The sequence below is a fragment of the Enhydra lutris genome, unplaced genomic scaffold, assembly GCF_002288905.1.
Source record: "Enhydra lutris kenyoni isolate GAN:26980312 unplaced genomic scaffold, ASM228890v2 scaffoldscaffold68, whole genome shotgun sequence".
Lineage (NCBI taxonomy): Eukaryota > Metazoa > Chordata > Mammalia > Carnivora > Mustelidae > Enhydra > Enhydra lutris.
The window spans coordinates 11,795,480-11,818,375 of NW_019154152.1; the positions used below are offsets into that span (position 1 = coordinate 11,795,480).

Sequence of the window (22,896 nt, forward strand, 5' to 3'; positions counted from 1 at the left end):
TGAATTTTTTTTTTTTATTATTCAACATTTTATACATAATAAATACAAACTTTTTACAGCCACTGTAAAGAAAGCACATCTGCACAGAGGCACTCCCTCCGAGCCTGGCCCTGTGCACTGTGATGCTGGATTATATGTCCTGGAGGGAGGGGTTCTGTTTAAAAAGGAGGCATATTTTTACAACTTTTGTTTTTTTTTTTTTTAAATAAAATTAGCAGCTCTTCCAAAAAATATTTTAAAATATAACAAAAGATTTCAAATGACTCTCTGAGAACGTGGAAAATCCAGATTCAAGGACAATTTGGCTAGCTAAAGAGAGAAGACAAGACTGGGTAGCAAGAACTGCCTGATTTAAGCACTTGGAGGATTGTTTAAAGTGCTTTGAAGATTTTTAACATGTCAGAGAACTTTAAAATCTTAAAAAAGCCACCCTTTTCATTTTTTAAACTTAAGAATAAGTTTGATAAACACAAAAAGACCTCAAATAGATCAACAGGTTAAGAAATGCAAAAAACAAAATAAAAACCCCAAATCACAGAGAAGACTCGTCACTGGGTACTGTCACTGAAGTGATCAAACGACTAACTGAAGATTTCTCCAGCTATAACCTGACTTTTGGTCAAAAATCCCATGGGGACATTTGGCAAGCATTTCAAGTTTTTAAAGATTCTTAGGAGGGATGGAGTTTTCAAAGCATAATACAACTTTTAGACTGAATTCTGCAAATTTGATTTCTTAAGAAAAAAAAAAAAAAAAGCAACTGCAAAACCCCCTCGTCGCTGGGTTCAGCTCTCCCTATCTTCCACAGGAGGTGGAGCGCCCACAGAGACCTCCTCGGGGCCACCTGCCACTGTGAGCTCGCCAGCCTGTGGAGAACGCTCCTCCCGGCTCTCCTGGTGATAGGGAGAACTTGTCAGTCTGCACTTGTGTGCGGTGTGCCATCCTTTAGTCCTTCTGCATGGGCAGCTGGTTTCCTCCATGAGCCACAGGTTCTTCCTCCCAAGGAAACGTCGAGTCAGGGGGAGCTGGGAAGCTGTACTTTCTGTGGGGTTTGGCTGCTGGTCTGGAGCAGCCGCGGGCTGGCCGGCTGGGCTTGGGCTTGGGAATAAAACAGCGCGAGGGGCCTCCCCAGTAGAGAAGCTCAACAAGGGAAGAATGTGTCCCCAATTTATCTAGAGGTTCCGACTCAAAAGGTATTGATCAGGAGAATATATGCTGCAAAAATTAAGATGAAAAAAATACCCAAATACAAAAAGAACATTAAATCAGCTCGTTTCAGATCCGGAAGCTCCATTTCTGCTTCAGCCGCAGCCTCCTTTCTATTAGTCTATATGATGGATCAGAATTGGCTATGAGTGCAGCCCCTCCATATTAGCTCCACTAACACTAAATGAATGGCGTAAATATTAATACAAAGGACACTGTTACTGTTTTAAATCTGTTAGCTGTGGAAGAGATGTGCATTAATGCAACTGGCGATAAACTCAGGGCAGTCCACTTTTTTTCCAATAACGTTTCACTTTCTCAGTCTGGGGACTAACTGTGGGGAGGAGCCAGCCTCTCCTGAAATCCCTCCTTCTAGTTCCTTATGTAGCCAACATGATCTGATTAAACTCAATCAGATGAGCAAAAGCCACCTGAAGAAAGATGAGGATCTTTGCCACATCCTTGTGGCCACAGTAATATACTGTACGAGTGCCCATGATCAGTTTCTCTGTGACCGTGCCCCGAATGAGGCCTGGTCTCCAGTCTCATATAAAAATGGACCACTGATAGGCCTGAGGGCTGTCCCCCTCTGCTTCTAGGGCCCACTAGGCTTTGTGCTATGGTAGGAGAGATGACATAGAAAATGACAACAAAAAAAGGCACAAAATATTCAAAACGTGGGAGGAGTGCACCAGGCTACCCAGTCCCATGCTCCTCCTTGTTTTTGCTCTGTTCAAGAGTCATCATCATGCAAAGGTGCCTAAAGAACAAGAACGGCCAAACGCCAAGCCTGGCCATGATTGTAGCAGTAATGGCTGGGTAAACCCATCATCACACCAGTGTGATTTCTACATCCTCAATCTTCTCTGCTGGCCTTCGGTGGTTCTGTGTAGGTGGAGGGGGAGCTGCCCGGACCTGAGCAGAAACAAATACATGGATCGTCAGTCAGCTTCCTGATTCAGTGCCTGAAGCATCCACATCCCAACAGGTCAGTTTATCCACAGTCATGGCCACCCCAGGGGTCTCAAATGCTCTGAATATGAAAGCATGTGCTTCCAAAGTAATTCTCACTATTTTTCACACCAAGGAGTTACTGTTCTGTTGAAATGTGGAACCCACAAATCAGGTTCTTGCCTCGGCTGAAAGCTTCATGGGCCTAAGAGTCACCATAGCCCTAAAAGCCTCATCCAAAGGAAAGGCCTGGAAGTGGAACCCAGAGAGAGCAATGCTTGGAGAACTGAACATCTTTCAGCCTGTCTTGGAAGGAGAGCTGCACGAGATAAGACTAGAGAGGTGGCCTGGGGTGAAGTCATGAGGCCTCATAAAGCCATGTTAAGAAATTTGAGCTTTACTCTGTGGGCAAAAAGGAGGCTTTGGTGGATTTTAAACAGCAGTAGTAAAGGTGTGAAAGGATGACTGGGATAATAGTTTGGAGGAGAGGGGGGTGGTGGGCAAGAGTATAGGTAAGAAGACAACTTAGGAAGCTCTTGTAGTCAAGTGAGAGTTAATGTTAGCCTGACCTAGCCATTGGTGGGGGTGGGAGGAGAGAAAAAGAGACTTGACAGTTGTCTCCAAGGTAAATGTGGCAGGATTTGGTGTTGACTATTTGTGGGAGGCAGGGCCAGGGAGCTATCAGGAGTGATGCCAGAGCAGTGGTAGAAAGGAGGTTCCACTCACTAAGACAGGCAATATGAGAGAAGGAGCATGTCTGGGAGGGAGGACAACTAATCCACTGTTGCTGAGTTTGGGGCTCTGGTATGTATACACTGAGATGTCCACAAGGCCGAAGCTCAGGGAAGAGACTGGATTGACAGTTGTAAGTCTGGAAGTTGTCAGTAAATGAATGGTTATCAAAGCTGTGGGAATAGATGAGTTGGAAGAGGGAGAGCGAGTTTAATGACTTCAGGACAAGCAGCCCATGGAAGAACCCCAAGGAGCATCAGCAGAGATGGGCTGAAGCAGAGAAACCTATATAGTTCAGTGAAAAAGAAAGGGCCAGAGAGCAGAAAGCAAATGAGCAAAGGACTGTGGAACAAACTGGCCCACTTCTCCCCATTCCCACCCATACCCAGCAGTCTATGCTGCCATCTCCTCTTGCTTGGACCACTGCTCCGGCCTCCTAATGGCTCCACATGTCTGTTCTGCCACCTTCCATTCACTCTCACTTAGTTGCCATAGCAATGTTTCAGAAATGCAAAACCAGTCACATCACTGTCCTGCTTACAACTTTGCAATGGCTTCCTATTACACTTAGGATAAAGAGCCAAAGTCTTTAACAAGGCACTCGATACATGTCTGAATGAATGAAGCCAAAGGAAGTGAGTAGTTCAAGGAATGGTGTCAAATGCTGATAAGCAGTTCAAGGAAAATAAATGCACTGGGTGCGTATGGGAAAGTTATGACCTTGGAGCCATTTCACAGGGAGTTGGGGGGAAGGAGTTGATGGCACGGAGTGAAGGGTGAGTAGAGGTGATTATTTGTAAGTAGATTCTCCTTGAGAATAGAAGCTCTTAAATATCAAAAAGCATGAAGTATATCTCATTTCATCTCTGTTCCTCAAAAAAGGCCAAATATAAGCCTGGAAAATAGGTTCTCAATAAATGCTCGCTAAGAAAAAGTGCTCTTGTTTCACAGACCACTCTGACACTCACAGAGCTTGTAGTTAAATACACTTCCATGGCTATCTCACCAGGGCTCAGTGAGAAAAGTGCCAGTGTAGACTAGACCTTCCAAGTTGTGCTGATTTTTATAGCCCTCATTTTTTTTTTTTAAAGATTTATTTATTGGAGAGAGAAAAAAAGAGCACTCGCATTCACAAGTTGGGGGAGGAACAGAATCCTCAAGCAGACTCCCTACTGAGCGAGAAGTCCAAGGACACGGGGCTCAATCCCTTGACCCATGAGATCAAGACCCGAGCCAAAGTGAAAAGGTCTAAGCTTAGCCGACCGAGCCCCCCAGGTACCCCTTATAGCCTTCATTTTTAAGAGCTCTTTTTACTGTCCCCAACCCACCTGACCCTTGCATGGGGGAATGAGCGTAGCACAGTGGCCACAGGGGGACATTAGTTTTTAACTTTCAACTTAGAAAAACTGTGCATTCTGTAACCCTGCCAGATAAGAGACTTACAGGTCGCAGTTTGCCATATGAGGTCTCAGGAGTATGCCTTGATGCCTGTGAAAATCCCGGCGATTCGGCAAGGAAGCTGTTTTCTAAGGGGAGGAACCAAGCAGCTCATTTTATTTGTGTTGTTGAGCAGTAAGAATGCTAATGCAGATCTGTCTGCTCTTCAGGTGAACATGTGGATTTCTGAATGAAAATGAATTTAGATCCATGCCAGGAGAACCCTTACCATTTGCTGAGGGAGAGCGTGGGAAGTACTGGGAGCTCCTCTTATCTGGGCTGGGGTAAGGGCTGCTGGGAGGCTGGTCATACAGCGGCAGTGGAGGCAGGGAGCCCGGCGGCTTGGGAGAAGGAGAGATCTGCCACAAAGGAAAGAGAAACTACCAAGTGCTCACACCTCAGGAAGGAGAGGCCAGCTGGCTTCTCTGACTAACTCAAACATACTACTTTTCTCTGCAGCTCAGATAGAACTATACACAATTTTTATTGGCCTCATTAGAAGCACGTGAGCTTAGGATAACAATCCCAAAACTGATTTTGTGATGCATTTAACTTTTTCCTCAGAGATCTCATTACACTACTGATTACAGTTTATCGTAAATAGTCATCAGGTCAAACCATTCTCTAGAGTTCTACTGAAAATCTACTAACTTGGTCAATTCAATAAATCAAGTGAAGAACAAAGAAAGGGGACAAGTTCTATTTTTTTGTGAAAATAAAATAACTGGCTGTCTCTGACTTCCTCAGGTTTTGTAAATGTCAGACTAAGTGGTCACAATGTCACACAAACAAGGTGGAGAGACATGTTCCTTCTGGTCCTGGATCTGCCAGGCCTGCAGTGACCCACCCGATTTAGGGTTTTCCTGTGAAGTCAAGTTTTGCTATGATGAGCTGAGCACAGAGCCACATCAGTGTAAGGGGGCTCCGGCAGGCTCATTAGTCCTCTAAAAAGGACTGGCAGGCAGGCTCTGACAGCGATGGAAAGAGCAGTATTTTTCACTCCCTAAACTAACTACAGAGACAATACATCCCTCTCTGGTTTCTGTCTTTCTACCAAACCATTCTTTTGTATGTCACATACAATTTATCCTTTCGGTTAACTGATTCAGAGCACAGAAAGTGGACAAATGGAGGTGTAATATGGCCATTACCCAGGAACCGGGTTGGTGAGTCTCTGCTTTTCCAAATTCAGTTTTGCAGAAACCTGGCAACAGAGGGCTGGAGTGGGAAGGTGGGGCTGAGACTGTAGCCCCAGTCTGCATGGGTCAACCACCACTTGGGGGCAATTTTCTTTAAACACCTTTAAATTCAGTTTTCTCTCCTCTCACGTACCTGAATCTCTCTCATCCGTGGAGTGTCACCATTTTCTGAGGCTGAAAGTTCTTCCACTAGCACCGATGGGAAAACGCCAGTCCGCCCACTGAATTCCCCTTCCCAGAAGCCATCGTCATCCTGGTTTTCTTTGTTCAAGATTCGGATGATTGCTCCCTCAGGAAAGGATAATTCATCATCTGTCTGGCCCTCATAGTCATAAAGTGCTTTCACGAAACAGACTAGGTAGCAAGAGGGAGAAAAATGCATAAGGACATGGACAGCCAGGTTCCTTCTGCAACCACCCCTATGCTCACATGACAACCAGAAGACCATCATATAGGGTGACAGTACAGTGGTCATTTTTTTACTCACTGAAGATCAACTTCAGGGTTCTACTGTAGAGGATAAATGTGACCAAATAACAGAAAACATAAAACAGGAATAAAGTTTTGCTTTTTAACCCACTGAAGGCTGACTCCGGGGCAATACTGCTTAGGCCAAATGTGACCAAATAAAGAGTGCCTTGTTTCAGTCTTTACCACTGGCATCTCCGTTGAGGCTGCCTGAAACGAGCTCGGCCTCCGTGGAATTGCTGGATGTGTGTGACCGACTGTCCAAGGCAGCCAAGGACTGCAGCATACTCAGTAGACTGTTCGAGGTGGGAAACTGTAGGTACTTTTCTGGCACATAACCCACTTGGCCAACTTTATTTCGAGCCTGAGTAAAAGACATGTGACAAAATAGGTTTGCACACACAATCTGGACAGGGCAAAACAGGAACCAAAACAAACTCCTAAAAATGTCATGAGAAGGGGCGATATGAGCAAAGGAATATACCTTTACCCAGTCTTCCATATCTCCATCTTCAATCACTTCTAACACCTCATGTTCCTCAATGGTCAACTCATCTGGTTGAGAAGCCTGCAATGTAGGATGGTCATGGAAAAATTAAAAAGGTTAGATAAAGAGCAGATGTGTGCTGGTCATAACAAAAACTGGGGATCAAAATACTGAAATGATTTTGGAAAACATACTGAACATAAAAATTTAAGGGTTGTAAAACTATCGCAATGAGGTGAAGTTTTGCTTTAAAAAACTAAACAAAATAAAGCCACAACAAAAACTGGAGAAACGGAATCCTCAAGAGGCCATCAAGTGCCATGAACACAGCACTCTGCTGGAAGCAGGGGACCGGGGCCCCGGCTCCAGCTTACGTATCTAGTGGTTAGGTTATTCAACTTCTTGATGCCTCCATTTCTTCAAAATGATAATCCTGCCATTCTGGGGAGGATGGGAGGGTCAGTATGGGATGAATAAGCTGAGAACCATGAGGATCTGGGAAGCACAGGCAGGGCAGCAAGCACAGCATCAGAAGCGCACAGAGCACTGCATGGAGGTGCGGACTGTGAAAATGCAAACAGCTATGTACATGGACCGGATGACAGCTTGAGCAGTGCCGAGAACTGATCTGGAACCACTGTCTGATAAACAATGGCCAAGAGAAGAAAGCTGGGAAGGAAATGACTGAGACTGGTCACAATTTGGATTTCTTATGCTCTAGCTTAACTGTGGAGACTGGGCTGGTCCACTGAGATGCTTCTGTACAAGCTGCTAATTGGGATAGTTTTATTATCTCTGACCGCAGGACCCACCAGCACCGGCGACCCCAATACTGTTCCTGAGACTGCAGAATCAGAGCAGACACTCAGGGGCTCTGCAGAGGGGCTGGAGAGAAACTGTGTGGCTGTGCTTCCTAAAGAGACTTGCTGTCACATGTAACAGGGAGAGGCCTGCTGGCATCATCTGGCTCTCTGGTCAACAGGCTTAAAAGCATTCCCCAAGTCCCAAGATTAGTTACAACTATACAACCAAACTATAAGACCACATAGTTTTTCAAATATCACAATCTCCAAGTGTATATTATCTCCAAGTTACACAAGCAAAAATAAGGCAAGATAATGGGTCATTTTATTAAGACTCATTTCCCATTTCACGTGCATTATAATATTTCATCAAACCCAGATTCTGGCTGTTGCCACAGCTTCTTGAGATGTTTAAATAGTATTGAACATGGCTGACCAGTCACAGAAATCCTCCAGGACCAGAATTTTAAGTAAATTACCTGATTTCGAAACTGAGGGGAAAAAAAGCTCATTGAATTCATGACCGCTTTTCCAAGGGAATTTCTTTGCTAAGGTGAAACTGCACTATGCTTTGACTACACCAGCAAAAGGCAACAGTATAACAGACATTTTCCCTAATTCTGTGGCAAGACTTAAAAAAGTTATCGATACAATGGGACTTTTGTGTGTGTGTATCCTTCAAAGCAGGAAGGATAAGAATACCTTTAAATATACTGTTGCCCTTGTAAAAACATCATGGAGGGCCATGCACGTTGTTCAGTGCTATTATATAATACCAGAGGATGCTAGGTTGATCACATCATCCCCAAACAGTGACTAAGTCTTCCACTTGACAAGGTCAAGTCCTCTGCAAGGATCTCAAGATTCTACAGAACTTGGTCACCGCGGGTTCTCAATGCTTTGGACCCACACACCATTCCCTGTTCTCTGGAACACACGTTATTCCTTGTCTTTAGGCTTTTCCAAGGCTGTTTCTTCTTTCCAGCAGGCCCCACTCCCTGTTTCCCATCTGGTGAATAGATTTAGATGACTGCGGATTCAAGTCCAGCTTCAGTCTGTTTCCAAGGGCAAGTGACCATAAGACTTCTCTGAGCCTCAGTTTTCTTTTTTATTCCTATTAGAATGTAAGCTCCGTGAAGGCAGAGATTTTCATCTGTATTTATCCATGCCATATCCCCAAGCATAGAAAAAAGCACAGGATGTTACATGGAAGGTGCTCAAATAATATTTGTTGAATTAATGTGTTGGTTGATAGTACCTTCCATATTGCGTCATTGAAGAGCTTAGAATAACATACATACGGTACCAGGCACACAATACCTCACAGATGGTAGCTATTACTATTACTCATGATTTTAGACCCAGCTATTATGTTTTTCCAGACCACCCACAATGAGTTGGTGGCTTCTTCCTCCTTTTGTTGTGTACTTAACTACCATGAACTACCATGGCACTCTGCTTAGTTGTTTGCCCTTGTAGGGTTACTGCAGGGAATGTAATTTTTTTCATGTATCCCAACTAAAGAGAGCAAGTGGTCAGGAAATGCTTATTAAAGAAACACACACTCTCACACTGCCTCCTGAAGTCCTAATACCCTGTGAAAACCACAACTCTAGAAGCAGCCCCGTGCTCCATTCACACCACTCTCTCTCTAAATCTCCCATCGTCTTTTAAAACAATGTACTTTTTCCTGATTAAAATAATACATCTTCCTTGTAGAAAAGCTAGAAATATGTATAACTGAAATCTTAAGGTACATGTAATCTGGCATCTTACTCTTCTGGCACAACATATTTCTTTCTGCATAAAAAAACCTCTTATTAAAAAAACCAAAAAAACCTCTTATTAATGCAATTTTTAATTATCTTCATAATATTTTATGCATATTACTATATTATATGAATCGTTAATTTATTTAGCTATTCCTTTATTAGATAGCCAACTCTGAGCTATTATAAAATGGTTCTATGATGAAGGAACATTTTTTATCCAAAACCTGTTTTCTATATTGTGGATCATTTCCTTAAGATATGTGCTAGTAGGGCCAAAGGTTACGAGCATTTTTAAGGCTTCTGAATCTAATCCTTAAATAAAACTTTTCTTTGTTTGCACCAGATTAATCCAGGCCTCCTTTCCAGGTCTGGACTATTGGAACCACCACTAGACTTACAGTTCATTTCTCTCTAATCTGTCCTGTATAGTATCTAATACCATGGCCTGGGTTACCTTCTTAAAAGCCAATCTGATTTTAGGACATCCAAAGGTTCCTACCAGTCAGGATAAAAACCATACTTCAGTCTGGTCTACAAGGCCCTTTACTATCTGACAGTAAACATCTTTATTTCCAGCTGATGCCCCCCCATTATTGAATGCAACATTTCCCAAGCACCCCAGACTCCCATTAAACTGGGTCCCTGTATCTGCTGTTCTTTTTGCTTAGAAAGGCTCTTTCCCTTCTCACTTTATTTAGTAAGATCTTATTCATGGCCTAATTTAAGTGCCATCTCATCTATGAAATTTCTCCTATAACAGGAAAAATTTGTAATTTTAACCTCTACTATGAATATTTTAATACATACTCTATTTTTCAGCTTAATGTTTACTTAATGTTTTTCAGCTAAATGTTTACCTCCAGACTATCCATTCTTGGGGGGTGGGGGCAGAAATTTTGTCACAATAATTCTTGCATCCCTGAAACTTGGGGCACTAAATGTTTGTTCAGTGATTAACTAGTTAAATAGATTTTTATAGTCTGCTTTATGATAGGGACATGCCTGGCATATGCCGATAGGGGGAATGTTGGATGGATGTGAGCTATTTATAGTCACTCAGACTCTTGGGTTCCTCTCCATTTAAGGACCTTAAATTTTAATTCTGGAACTTCAAAGTAAATATAATGTTGGGAGGTGAGCTGGGAAAACATTCCCAACCCTAGTATTATCATACTCTATAACACCTTTCCAACGATCTCAGAAGATGCCTTGCAATTTTCAAAAGATTATCAAAATGGTTTACTTTGAGAAAAAAACCCAACCCTTTTAGAAAAGAGGTAAGTGTTCATGATTTAAGTATATAATGAAAGGATGTCAAACTAAAAGGTCTGATGTTGAAGAGTATATACTGCCAAGTTTTGGCCTTTCAGGGACAGTGGGCAGTGGGAGTGAGACTGTCTCCCATGAATGACTGTTGAAGATTCTCTCCAGACGCTTCCTCTATTGTTGTTCCTTAAGCCCTGGGTGTCCATCAACATGGGAGCTAGAGGACAATTCATTTGTTTATGCCTTCCTTACATCATTCATTTATTCGTCCCACAATTATTTACTGAGGACCTGCTGTGTGCTAGGTACCATCCTGCTTGCTGAAGACACACGACAGGGTACACAGATACAGACAAAGTTTCTGATTTTATGGCCCTTTAGTGGGGAGTCAGAACAAAGAAATATGAAAACAAGTAAGATTAAGTTTGGCTGGTGATAAGTGCTATATAGTAAATAAAAGAGGGAAAAGGGCAATGGGAAGAGAGTAGTAAATGAGAAGTTGGCTTGTATTTAGGTTCTCAGGGGAGACCCGAGGAGGCACTATTTGAGCTAAGCCTCAATGAAGAACAGTATGCAGCCAACCAAAATTTTGGGGAAAGATGGTTCTAGGTAGAGGAAGCAGCAAGTGCAGAGTTGTCAAGTTAGGAAGGAGCACGGTGCCACAGTGGCTAAGTGTGGTGAGTGGTCTGGTTAGGGGAACGGTCTGGCATGAAGCTGGGAGACTGTCAGGGCTCAGATCAATCTGAACATTATAGACTCTAGGAAGAGTTTGTTTTTCTGTGTGTGACAGAAAGCTTACAAAAGGTTTTTAGGCAAGGGAATAAAATAATCTCCTTTATGTGTTAAAGATAATTCTGGTTGCAGAGTGGACAATGGACTGTTGGGAGGGAGGTAAGTATGTAGAAGGGATGCTAATTACGTTTTTTTTTTTTTTTTTTTTTTTTTGTATACAGTAACTGAAGTAATGGCCTAAACCAAGATGGTGAAAAGTTAATGGATTCAGTATATGTTTTGGAGGTAGAGTCAACAAGGCTGGCAGATGGACTGGATGAGGGGCAGGAAACTCAATTTACTTTTTATGAGTAAAAAAGTTTATGTGAAAGTAGAACAGGGGTGAGAGAGGTGAAGAACTATCACACCACCTGAGGGTTGCTGGGGGGTGGGAGGGGAGGGATGGGTGATTGGGTGATGGACATTGGGGAGGGTATATGCTATGGTGAGTGCTGTGAATTATGTAAGACTGAAGATTCACAGACCTGTACTTATATGTACATTAAATAATACATTATATGTTAAAAAAAAAAAAGAACTATTACACCAAACCGAGTCTTGAAATTCTGGCATCTATTTATCTAGGTCCCTGCTTACCATGGAAACAAGAGGTGGTTAGTAACGTTTAACAAAACTGTTCTGTAAATCAATTTTCTTTTAGTATCAGTTTGGAGAGTCATCCTAATGGAGGGTCTTGTGCCAAAGCAGGCAACTGATAATAAGGGTAAGATTACCTTACTGAAAATTTACTAGATGTCAGGCACAGTACTAAGTACTTTGCTTAGTACTTATATAAGTACTTTTGCTTATATATATTTGCTATATAAGTATTATCTCACTTAATCTTCGAACTAGCCCTATTATCCCCATAATATAGGTAAGAAAACCGAGACTCACAGAGACCAAGGGACTAGTTTGGTCATATAGCTTGTAAGTGGCAGAGACAGGATTTTAATCCTGGCAGGCTGATGTCAGAGCCTAGACTGTTCAACATTATGTTATATTATCTGTAATGTTAACTGAACACCAATTTTATAGTAAGCACAGTACAAGAGGCTGGGCAGACTTAGTCACGTGTGTCTTCAGAGTTGCCACAATTTAATATGAGCAATAGGTTAGAGAAATACATACCTTGTAGGAATAAACAACTTTGCAGGTGAGTGGATAATTTCTTAAGGTGCCAGAAGGGCTGGAACTGCTGTCATCAAAAACATCCATATTGTCTTCAAACTCTTCTCCTTCCTCTCTTTCAGGATCTGCATTAAGCTAGAGAAAATTAGACGTCAATGGCTAGCTTCTTTACTTCAAAAAAATGGTGGAAAGCAGGAAAAAACACTTAAAACCTGATTATTTCAAAATATAATTTACTTATTCAACTATACACAGAAAAAAGTATCTATTCTCACTTGCATTTCTCCTGTTATGAAAAGACAAGATTTTTTTTTTTCAAGATTTTGAGAGAGCAAGCAAGCATCCACGTGCACATGTGACAGCAGGGTGGGGGGCGTGGCAGAGGGAGAGAGAGAATCTTAAGCAGGTTCCACACCCATCATGGAGTCCAACACGGGGCTTGATCTCACAACCCTGAGATCATGACCTGAGCTGAAACCAAGAGTTGGAAGCTTAACCGGCTGAGTCACCCAGACGCCCCTAAGGTTTTCTTTCATTTCTTTTTCCATTGAGGCACTTTATTTGCATGAATATATTACATCCCTAGAAAGAGGATCCCAGGATTTTCCCTCTTGTGTTTCTGTCTTGCTTCTTCATGGTTCATGATGGCAGCTGAGGTTGTCAGTACAATGAAACCAAACTGGCAGGTTGGGAGCAGGTTCTTCAGCCATTTTTCTAGATCTTTCAGTTGTATATCAAATCTGGGGCTGATCACTGCACACTTGTTTAACCGCCCATGAGGTTCACAACAATTTTTCAAGCTCTGTGATTATCAGTGATTTCAAATTCACCAATGTAACGAGGCTTCACCATCACAGTGAGAAACTGGATGATGACTTTGGAACGTGGCCTACTAAGAACCTGACATTTTGCCTCTTTTCAGCATTGTTACTGCTCTTGAGAGCATGTGCCAGGATAGTCCTGCACACAATTATGGCAGCATGGAAAGTTGCCAGAAAGCAGATTTTATTTTCAACTATTCTCTACATGCAATGTGGGGCTCAAACTCACAACCCCGATATAAAGAGTTGCATAAAAAAAACACAAACAGGGGCGCCTGGGTGGCTCAGTGTTTAGGTTAAAGCCTCTGCCTTCGGCTTGGGTCATGATCTCAGGGTCCTGGGATCGAGCCCCACATCGGGCTCTCTGCTCAGCAGGGAGCCTGCTTCCCTCTCTCTCTGCCTGCCCCTCTGACTACTTGTGATCTCTCTCTCTCTCTGTCAAATAAATAAAAAACAAAAAACAAAAAAACAAAAAAACCACAAACAGGGTGCCTGGGTGGCTCAGTGGGTTAAAGCCTCTGCGTTCGGCTCAGGTCACGATCCCAGGGTCTTGGGATTGAGCCCTGCATCGGGCTCTCTGCTTGGCGGGGAGCCTGCTTCCCTTCCTCTCTCTGCCTGCCTCTCTACTTGTAATCTCTGTCTGTCAAATAAAATAAAATATTAAAAAAAAAAAAAACCACAAACAAACAAGAGTAAAATGTCTTTCAAATATATAAGAAATGTTTATCAGTGTCCTTTTTCTTTTCACTGTTAAATACTAATAAAGGCCTCTTACCATTTTAAACTGATCATATGGGGAAATGTTCATGCTACCAAGGATTTGGAAAAACAGGCTCTCCTCTATTGTTGGTAGAAATGTAAGCTGATACGTCCTTAAAAAAAATCAGCCTACTGAAATTAAAAACTACCATACCACCCGATCTAGCAACTTCACTTTTGTGAATCTCTTATGGAGAAGTAAAAGCAACAGGAGATAAGACTGTAGATCTTATTCAATTTACAATGTGGTTATGGCCAAATAAACCCATCATAAGTCAAAAAATATCTGAGTTTGAAAATGCATTCAATACACTTAACCTAGTAAACATCATAGCTTAGCCTAGCCTATCTTAAATGTGCTCAGAACACTTACATTAGCCTACAGTTGGGCAAAACCACCTAATACAAAGACTATTTTGTAAAAATAAAGTGCTGAACATCTCATGTAATTTACAGTCCCCAAATTACAATGGTTTGACTTACAATTTTGTGATAGTGTGAAAGCAATACACATTCAGTAGAAAACACACTTGAAATTTTGATCTCTTTCCAGGCTAGCGATATGTGGTACAATATTCTCTTGTGATGCTGGGAAACATGGCCACATGTTTCCAGCCACAAGGCCATGAGGGTAAACAAGGGACCCTCGCAACCGTTCTGTACCCATATGATGATTCCATTGTTCATGTCCAGCACAGTATTCAATAACTGTTTGTAAAAATGTATTTACCTAGAGTACTATTCATGATGTTAAAGTACAAACAGTATTTATGTGAACATCAATATCTGACAGGGGGAGGCAGAATAAGAAAAACAAAGGCTGGAGAATAGAGATGGATGACTTGTTTTTTATGTAACTCTATACTATCCGAACTATTAGAATAAGCATGTCTTACTTTTTAAACTAAAAATCCAACAGGAAACAAAACAGGCAAAGTTCCTTTGTCTCTAGGTACACATAAGCATTTACTTAGCTACTTTTCTCCATGTTCAAACATGCAAAGGCATGCATGTTTACAACATTAAAGATGTAAGGACTGGAGAGTCGGAACTAGGCCTCACAACAGAATAACTGAAATATCAAATCCCTACAATAAGCTGAACACTGTGCGAGGCTTGCAGACATGAAACAAAGGACACACTTTGCTTTGCATGAGCTCATACTCGAGAGTGGAGAAACCACCACCACCGAACGCTGAGTGTGCAGGGGGGCCTTTGGAGAAGGTCAGGGAAGACTAGCTGGCTTTCAGAGAGTTGCAAGGTAGAGGCTGCCTATATTGTCCAATTATACTTTCTAATGAATTAAAATGATTTCTCTTGAGTAATTATTAACGTTTAAAACTGACTCTATTCTTAACTGCTAGTTCCCTAATACAATTCCACAGAGCTTTCTAAAAGAATAAATGGCACCTATTTCCTGTCAAATGTATTGCCTACATTTCAGAGCCCTTGTAATATTCTCATTTATAACTATTCCTGGAAATTCTTCACAGTTGAGTGAGATAATCATGTGCATCTCATCTTATAAATAACTCACCTAGGGCGCCTGGGTGGCTCAGTGGGTTAAAGCCTCTGCCTTTGGCTCAGGTCATGATCCCAGGGTCCTGGGATCGAGCCCCGCATTGGGCTCTCTGCTCAGTGGGGGGGCCTGCTCCCCCCTCTCTTTCTGCCTGCCTCTCTGCCTACTTGTGATCTCTGTCTGTCAAATAAATAAATAAAATCATAAATCACTCATCTATGGTCAGTCAGGTCAATGACGAAGACTCAAATCTTGAGTCAAATCATTTCAGGCTATGATACCATCATTTTCCAAAAGGGCATTGTGTCATATAAAAGAGGAGGATCGGGCACCTGGATGACTCAGTTGGTTGGGCGACTGCCTTTGGCTCAGGTCATGATCCCAGAGAGCTGGGATTGAGTCCCGCATCGGGCTCCCAGCTCCTCAGGGAGTCTGCTTCTCCCTCTGACCTTCTCTTCTCTCATGCTCTCTCTCACTGTCTCTCTCTCAAATAAATAAATAAAATCTTTAAATAAAAGAGATGAGGATCACATGCTAGAAACTGCCATAAAAGATAAACATATTTACATATACTTAGAAAACACTGCTTTTGTACTCTAGTAAAGGTTACAAACATTTAAAAAAATAACAAAAACAAAAAACCCGTAACTGGGCACTGCAACAAAACAACACAAAACACCCATACATCTATAAAAACTAAAATTAAAGCCAATGTGGGTAGAACATGTTTCCAAAAATATATAAGGAATGTTAATATGCACTGTGTTGTGGCACTGGGAATCAATCCAAAATTATTTTCTCTTGGCAACACTGATACTAAACATTCCTTTCTTTCCCCTTTCTTCTGAGTTAATTGTTTGATTCTCATGGAAGGGAATGAAAAGTTGCAGTGACAGCAACAGGGGTCAGGACCATGTGCTTTTTCATCACTCCAGCAGCTTTCCAAAGTATGTCACTGATGAATAACTTCTGCTTTTTCCCTCTTTCACCCTCTGTAACTTCACTGTTAGTTTTCTTGACCCAGCATTTCTAAAATCACATTCTTCCTCTGTTTCTTAACAATAGTTCTTTTAGCCCCTTTCCTTCCTGTCACCTGACAGAACTTCAATTTAAACTATTCCTTCTAGTTGTACTAATGTTTTTCCTTTCTTAGATGTTGTAAAATGCTTACTCTCTTTGCAAGCGCAGATAAGAAAAAGCTTTCTGAGTTGGTATTAGTAGCCCTCTGTTTGGACTCAGCAAAATAACCTCTGAAGGGTTTCCTCAACTTTATGGAACTACAATGAACTAGAAAGCAATACTGGGTTCTTGGCTCTGACAGACTTGAGTCTGAATGCTGACTATACCATCTACTGTTGTGTGACCTCAGGCAAATTATTTAACTTCTCAACTTCAATTACCTTATCTAATAATGAAGAAAAGTACTCCTTCATAGGGTTATCATAAGGATTAAATGAGGTAACATATTTAAACCCATAACACATGCTGGATATATAGAATGTACTTAATAAATCATTATTTTTTTTTTGATGAGGAAAGAAGAAATTACATAAAGAATCTGGTGATATTCAATATAGAGGAAGGCAGCTCCTTATAACTGACTAGAAGAACCTCTGAATTTCATTTGGACAGAGAAGTGATCACATTGAACATCATTCCAAATACAACACAAGGAGGCTGTAAAGGGTGATGTTGCAAATATCAGCAACATAGATTTCTGCTTCCAGATAAGATGGAGTATCAAGGACCAGATGTAAACTCCTTTCAGAAACAACTAAAGAACTGCTCAAAATATATGAACCCTGGACCTCATGCACTGAAGGACAAGGATCCCTGGGGGATGTGAAATAATTTCCTCAACTTAGGAAACAACTATTTAAATCCAAATGAATCGGAATAAAGGTTAAAAACCAGAGCAGGAATCAATACAACAGAAAACAGAAAAACAACAGTGAAAGAAAAAATAAATGAAATTAAAAGCTGTTTCTTTATGGAGATCCATCAAATGGATAAACCTCTAGCAGAATGATCAGGAAAAAAGTAGAGACACAAATATCAAGAATGAGAAGTGATGCTGCACTACAGATTCTCTAGATAACCAAATATTAAAGGAATATTATAAACATTTTATTTCAATAAAGTTGGCAACTTAGAATGGACAGACTCCTAGAAAGACACAAATGATCAAAGTCCACTCAAGAATAAGCTGAATAACCCTATATCTACTAAAGAAATTGAATTTTTTGTTAAAGACAAAAAACAAACAAAAAACCTTCCACAAAGAAAACTAGGCTCAGATAACTACTTGGATGAATTATAGCAAACATTTAAGGAAGAAAAAAATACTACACGATTTTACATTAAACTTCCAGAAAATAGAAGGGGAAGGAATACTTTTCAAATCATTGTAAGACAAACATTACAAGAGAAAGAAAAGAAAATTATAGACTAGTATCTGCCATGAATAGAAATACAAAAATGCTTATGGAAATTTTAACAAATCAATTCCTCTAAATACATAAAGAGTAATATATCATGATTCAAGTGGAGTTTACTAGTAATCCAAAGTTGGTTTAATAGCTGAAAAATTATCAAGGCAATCTGTCATATAAACAAACTGAAAAGAAAAATCATTCTACAAGATCCAACATTCATTGCTATCAGTGAACTGAATAGGAATAGAGGAAACTTCTCAACATGGTAAAGGGCATCTACAAAAACCCTACTGTTAACATCATACTTAATGACGAAAGACTGAATGCTTTCTCCCTAAGTGCAGAAACAAGGCAAGGACATCGGTCAGCTCTACCACTTTGATTCAGCATTGTACTGGAGATTCTAGCATCAAGCTATATAAATAGATCAATGGAATAGAGGAAAAAATCCGAAAATAAACCCACACATACATGGTTGATTTTTGACAAAGATGTGAAGGTAATTCAGCAGAGAAAGCACAGTCTTTTCAACAATGAAAAGGAACTTATACTCATTCTTCTTACCATATACAAAGATACTGGATCATAGATTTAAATGTATAACCTAAAACTATAAAAATTCTAGGAGAAAATATAAGAGAAAACCTTTATGACCTAGGGTTTGGCAAAGATTTGTCAAAGAAATCATAACTTTTAGTCAAAGCTGCCATACCACACCATAGCATAGTCCATAAGAGAAAAAAAAAACAGTAAGTTGGACCTCACTAAAATTAAAAATGTATGCTCCTTGAAAGATACTGTTCAAATGAAAAGATAAGCCATAGACTTGGTTTGGGAGAAAATTATGTTAATCATATATCTGATAAAGGGTTTGTACATAGAATATAAAAAGAACTCTCAAAACTTAGTAAAAAGGAAACAACCCAATAAAATATGGGCAAAAGAGCTGAACAGATACTTCATCAAAAAAGATCTAGAGATAATATGATCTCCCTGATATGAGGGAGAGGAGATGCAACATGGGGGGTTAAGGGGGTAGGAGAAGAGTAAATGAAACAAGATGGGATTGGGAGGGAGACAAACCATAAGTGACTCTTAATCTCACAAAACAAACTGAGGGTTAATGGGGGGAGGGGGGTTGGGGGGGTGGGATTATGGACATTGGGGAGGGTATGTGCTATGGTGAGTGCTGTGAAGTGTGTAAACCTGGTGATTCACAGACCTGTACCCCTGGGGATAAAAAGATATTATATGTTTATGAAAAATAAAATTAAAAAAAAAAAAGATCTAGAGATAGCAAATAAGCATATGAAAAGATATTCAACATTATCAGTGAAATGCAAATTAAAACTACAATGCTACACTACTGCACACCCATCAGAATGTCTAAAATTAAAAAGACTGACTATATTAAGTGTGGGCAAGAACACCTACCAATGGGAATGTAAAATGGTACAGCTACTTTGGAAAACAGTTTGGCAGTTTCTTTTTTATTTTATTTTATTTTGATTTATTTATTTGACAGATAGAGATCGCAAGTAGGCAGAGAGGCAGGCAGAGAGAGAGGAGGAAGCAGGCTCCCCGCTGAGCAGAGAGCCCGACGTGGGGCTCGATCCCAGAACCCTGGGATCATGACCCGAGCCGAAGGCAGAGGCTTCAACCCACTGAGCCACCCAGGCGCCCCAGTTTGGCAGTTTCTTAAAATATCAAACATATAGCCACTGTCTGGTTGGCTCGAAACATAAGTTCATAGCAATTTTACTTGTAATAGTTTCCCCGAAACCTAAATGCCCATCACCGGGTGAACTGATAAACTGTGATATACTCATACAATGGAACACTACTCAGCAATTAAAAAAATGCAATGAACTATCGATACACACAACAAGATGCATGATCCTCAAAATAATCATGCTAAGTGAAAGAAGACAGATTAAAAAAAGGTACATATTGTATGATTCTGTTGATATAAAATTCTAGGAAATGCAAGCTAATCCATAATGAGAGCAGATCAGTAGTTGATTGAAGGGCTGGAAGGAGGTGAGGAAATATGATTACATAGAAAATCTACGCAAAAGCTATGATAACTAATAAATGAATTTTAGGAAACTTCTGAAGGTGGTGGTTATATTCATTATCTTAACTGTGGCAAGGTTTTCACTGGTGTGTACATATGTCAAAATGTATCAATTGTACACTTTAAATATGTACAGCCTATTATATATTAATTATACCTCAGTAAAATTGTTAAAAAATATCAGTAAAGTTAGGGAATTTTATTTATTTTTTATTTTCAAAAAATATTTTATTTTTTTATTGGTCAGAGAGAGAGAGAGCGAGCACAAGCAGGAAGAGCAGCAGGCAGAGGGAGAAGCAGGCTCCCTGCTGAGCAGAGAGCCTGATGCCGGACTCCATCTGAGGGCCCTGGGATCATGACCAGAGCTGAAGACAAATGCTTAACTGAATGAGCCACCCAGATGTCCCAAAGCTTGGGGATTTTAATGACAATGGGTCACACAGTACTTGAAGATGCTACAAGTACTACAAGATGCTTTAATTACATTGAAAATAGGACACTCAGTGATGATTCAACAGAAGCTGAAAAATAAAAAAAAAAAAAAGAAAAAAAGGAATACACAGCAATCATACGAATCATGAGAAAAGTTAGAGGAATTAAGGGTCATCCACATAGTAAGAAAGTATGGTAAAGAGCAAGGCTTTAGAGGCAGGTGTATCTGGGTTCAAATCCTAGCTATCTCAACACTAGCTGTGTGCTGTTGGGCAAGAAACCTAATTCTTGTAAGTCTATCTTCTCATCTGTAAATACATTCAGAACTGTTGTGATCATTAATTGAAATAATGTATGAATGTGCCTGACATAGTACCTGGTACAGAAGAGATGCTTTATCTGTGAACTCCCTCCTTTCATTAGTATTTTAAGCTTAGTTGGTAAAATTAAACTACTTATCTTGAGGTTTGGATTAATATTTTTGAACATGTACTATGTATAGGGATTTATGTTAGGCACTTTACTCCACAGCTTCTCAATGCCCATCTTTTGGTCCTTGCTGTCAGTGAGACTGGTTCTCTCAATCTGTGGCTACAAACTCAGCAGACATTATACTCAGTTTGGTAACTCCCAGCACCTAGCAAAGGTTCTCAAGGAAGTGCAGGTTCAATATATGCTTGCTGAATTGAATTAAATTGATCCTACTGAAAATATGAAATGTCAGTTTCATTAGTAGTGTGGGCTATTTGGGTTATAGAGTTTAATTCAATAAAAAGACCAGTGCCCATTTGGAAAAACTGTAAACACAGAAGTGCCTGAAGATTTTTGCAGGTGTATTCTATTATTTTCTACAGTTTACATTTATTTTATTACAAAAATTCATTGTTTCCTTTCTTTGGGATTAGTGTAAGCCCAAAGCAGATTTTCATATGTCAAAAACAAAGCCCATTATATTGCAAGGACTATTACGCATTAATGAGGCAAATGGAAACTAAACCACTATCCTGATGGTTAAAAATATTTAATTTCCTTGCCTTTTCAAACACATTATTCAGCATGGTCTTCCCAATAATGGAAGCCAGAATTTATTTCTATGCAACTCTGAAAAATGCTCACACTCTTAGGGAGGCTGCACAACAGAGCGGATGTCAGGATGTCTGTGTATAATAGTTGGGGGAAATGGCTGGAGACAAGGAAGTTGTGTAAACACTATCAGATATAGTTTGAGAACCTAGGGGAAAATAATCGAAAGAACAGAAACCAATCTTAAACAAAGAACTATAAATCTCTGACCTAATTATTTTTTACTTTTAAGTAATCTCTATATCCAATGTGAGGCTTGAACTTACAACCCCGAGATCAAGAGTCGCACACTCCACTGACTGAGTCAGCCAGGTAACCCTGACCTATTAATTCTATTTCTAAGAATCTATGTTACAGAAAAAAATCCCCTGTATGGAAAAAAGAAATATATACAAAAATATTTTTAGAGTATTATTTATTTAGAATATCTTGAAGAAATCTAAATATTGAACCTATAAGAGAATAGTTAAGTGAATTATGGTATGCTTTCTTGATCAAATACTATGCAGATATTAAAAGAAAGATTATGGAGATCATCCAGCAAATTGGAATGCTAGATGAAAAAATACACAAATTAACTTTATTATGAAATATGTTTAAGAAAAAAAAAAAGGATGGTAGGGGTGTCTGGGTGGCTCAGTTGGTTAAGTATCTGCCTTCACCTCAGGTCATGATCTCGGGGTCCTGGGATCAGCCCTTTTCGGGCTCCCGGCTCCGTGGAGAGCCTGCTTTTCCTGCTCCCTCAGCTCCCTACCTCCAGCCCGGTCGCGTGCTCTCTCTCTCTCAAATAAGTGAAAAATAAAATCTTAAAAAAAAGAAGAAGAGTAGAAAGAGGATGGAATTATATCAAGTTGTTAACAGTAGCGTTAGTAAGAATGGAGTCTTTGGTCATCTTCATCTCTACTGAACTTTCTAACTTTTTTATAACCTAGTTATAAAACTGTTTCTATTCTAAAATTCATATAATTTCAAAATTAGGTTGTAAACTGGGTATGGTCTTTTAGTAAGAGAAGAAAGGAAAATAAGAGTAGGGAGGAATGATGGACAGAAAGGCTGACTGGGCTACTGGTAGCAATCTAACCACAGGCTGTTATGTATGAGCTCTAGTTAACCGTCAGTTGAATAACTCTATTAGCAGACTGCTCTCCTTTTAAAAAACGTTGCCATATACTGTGGTTCTTTTTCTCTTTTTCTTCCGAATCCTGTATTCTGTGCTAGAGCAAAATACAGAAGGCAAAGAGTTAATACCCAAGGAAGTTTAGTTTCTTCCTTGTTCTATAAGGTAAATAGACTGTATGTTTTAAAAACATTTATCTTCTAATAAGGCCCTTTACACTGTTAATGTCTAACACTAGAATTAAACACATTTTCCAGATGGAAGAGAACTCTAAACTTGATGACTAATGCTTTTGTTGGCATCTTATAATGGAAGAAATAATTTGGTCCCCAGATGTGTATTTCTGCTTCATGCTCCTAGCCAGCTAGCTGCCAGTGTGAAGAGACACAAATCCCTCTAAATTATTTCAGTGTTGTCATTTAAAAGCAGG

The 22,896-nt window shown here is 40.2% G+C and overlaps 1 protein-coding gene and 1 pseudogene across 1 annotated transcript in view; both read right to left on the minus strand.

Moving 5' to 3' along the window:
* Nucleotides 1-740: 740 nt before the first annotated feature.
* The window catches only part of LOC111159602 (FCH and double SH3 domains 2), a 284,659-nt gene continuing 262,503 nt past the window's right edge, over nucleotides 741-22,896 (minus strand). The window contains exons 14-20 of the mRNA XM_022522140.1: nucleotides 12,224-12,358; nucleotides 6,478-6,561; nucleotides 6,180-6,357; nucleotides 5,659-5,879; nucleotides 4,556-4,685; nucleotides 4,333-4,415; nucleotides 741-2,121 (exon numbers count right to left, since the gene is read on the minus strand). Of these exons, the coding sequence (XP_022377848.1) occupies nucleotides 2,038-2,121; nucleotides 4,333-4,415; nucleotides 4,556-4,685; nucleotides 5,659-5,879; nucleotides 6,180-6,357; nucleotides 6,478-6,561; nucleotides 12,224-12,358 (915 nt within the window). The 3' untranslated portion in view covers nucleotides 741-2,037. The remainder of the gene's footprint in view (nucleotides 2,122-4,332; nucleotides 4,416-4,555; nucleotides 4,686-5,658; nucleotides 5,880-6,179; nucleotides 6,358-6,477; nucleotides 6,562-12,223; nucleotides 12,359-22,896) is intronic.
* LOC111159257 lies at nucleotides 12,806-13,852 on the minus strand (annotated as a pseudogene).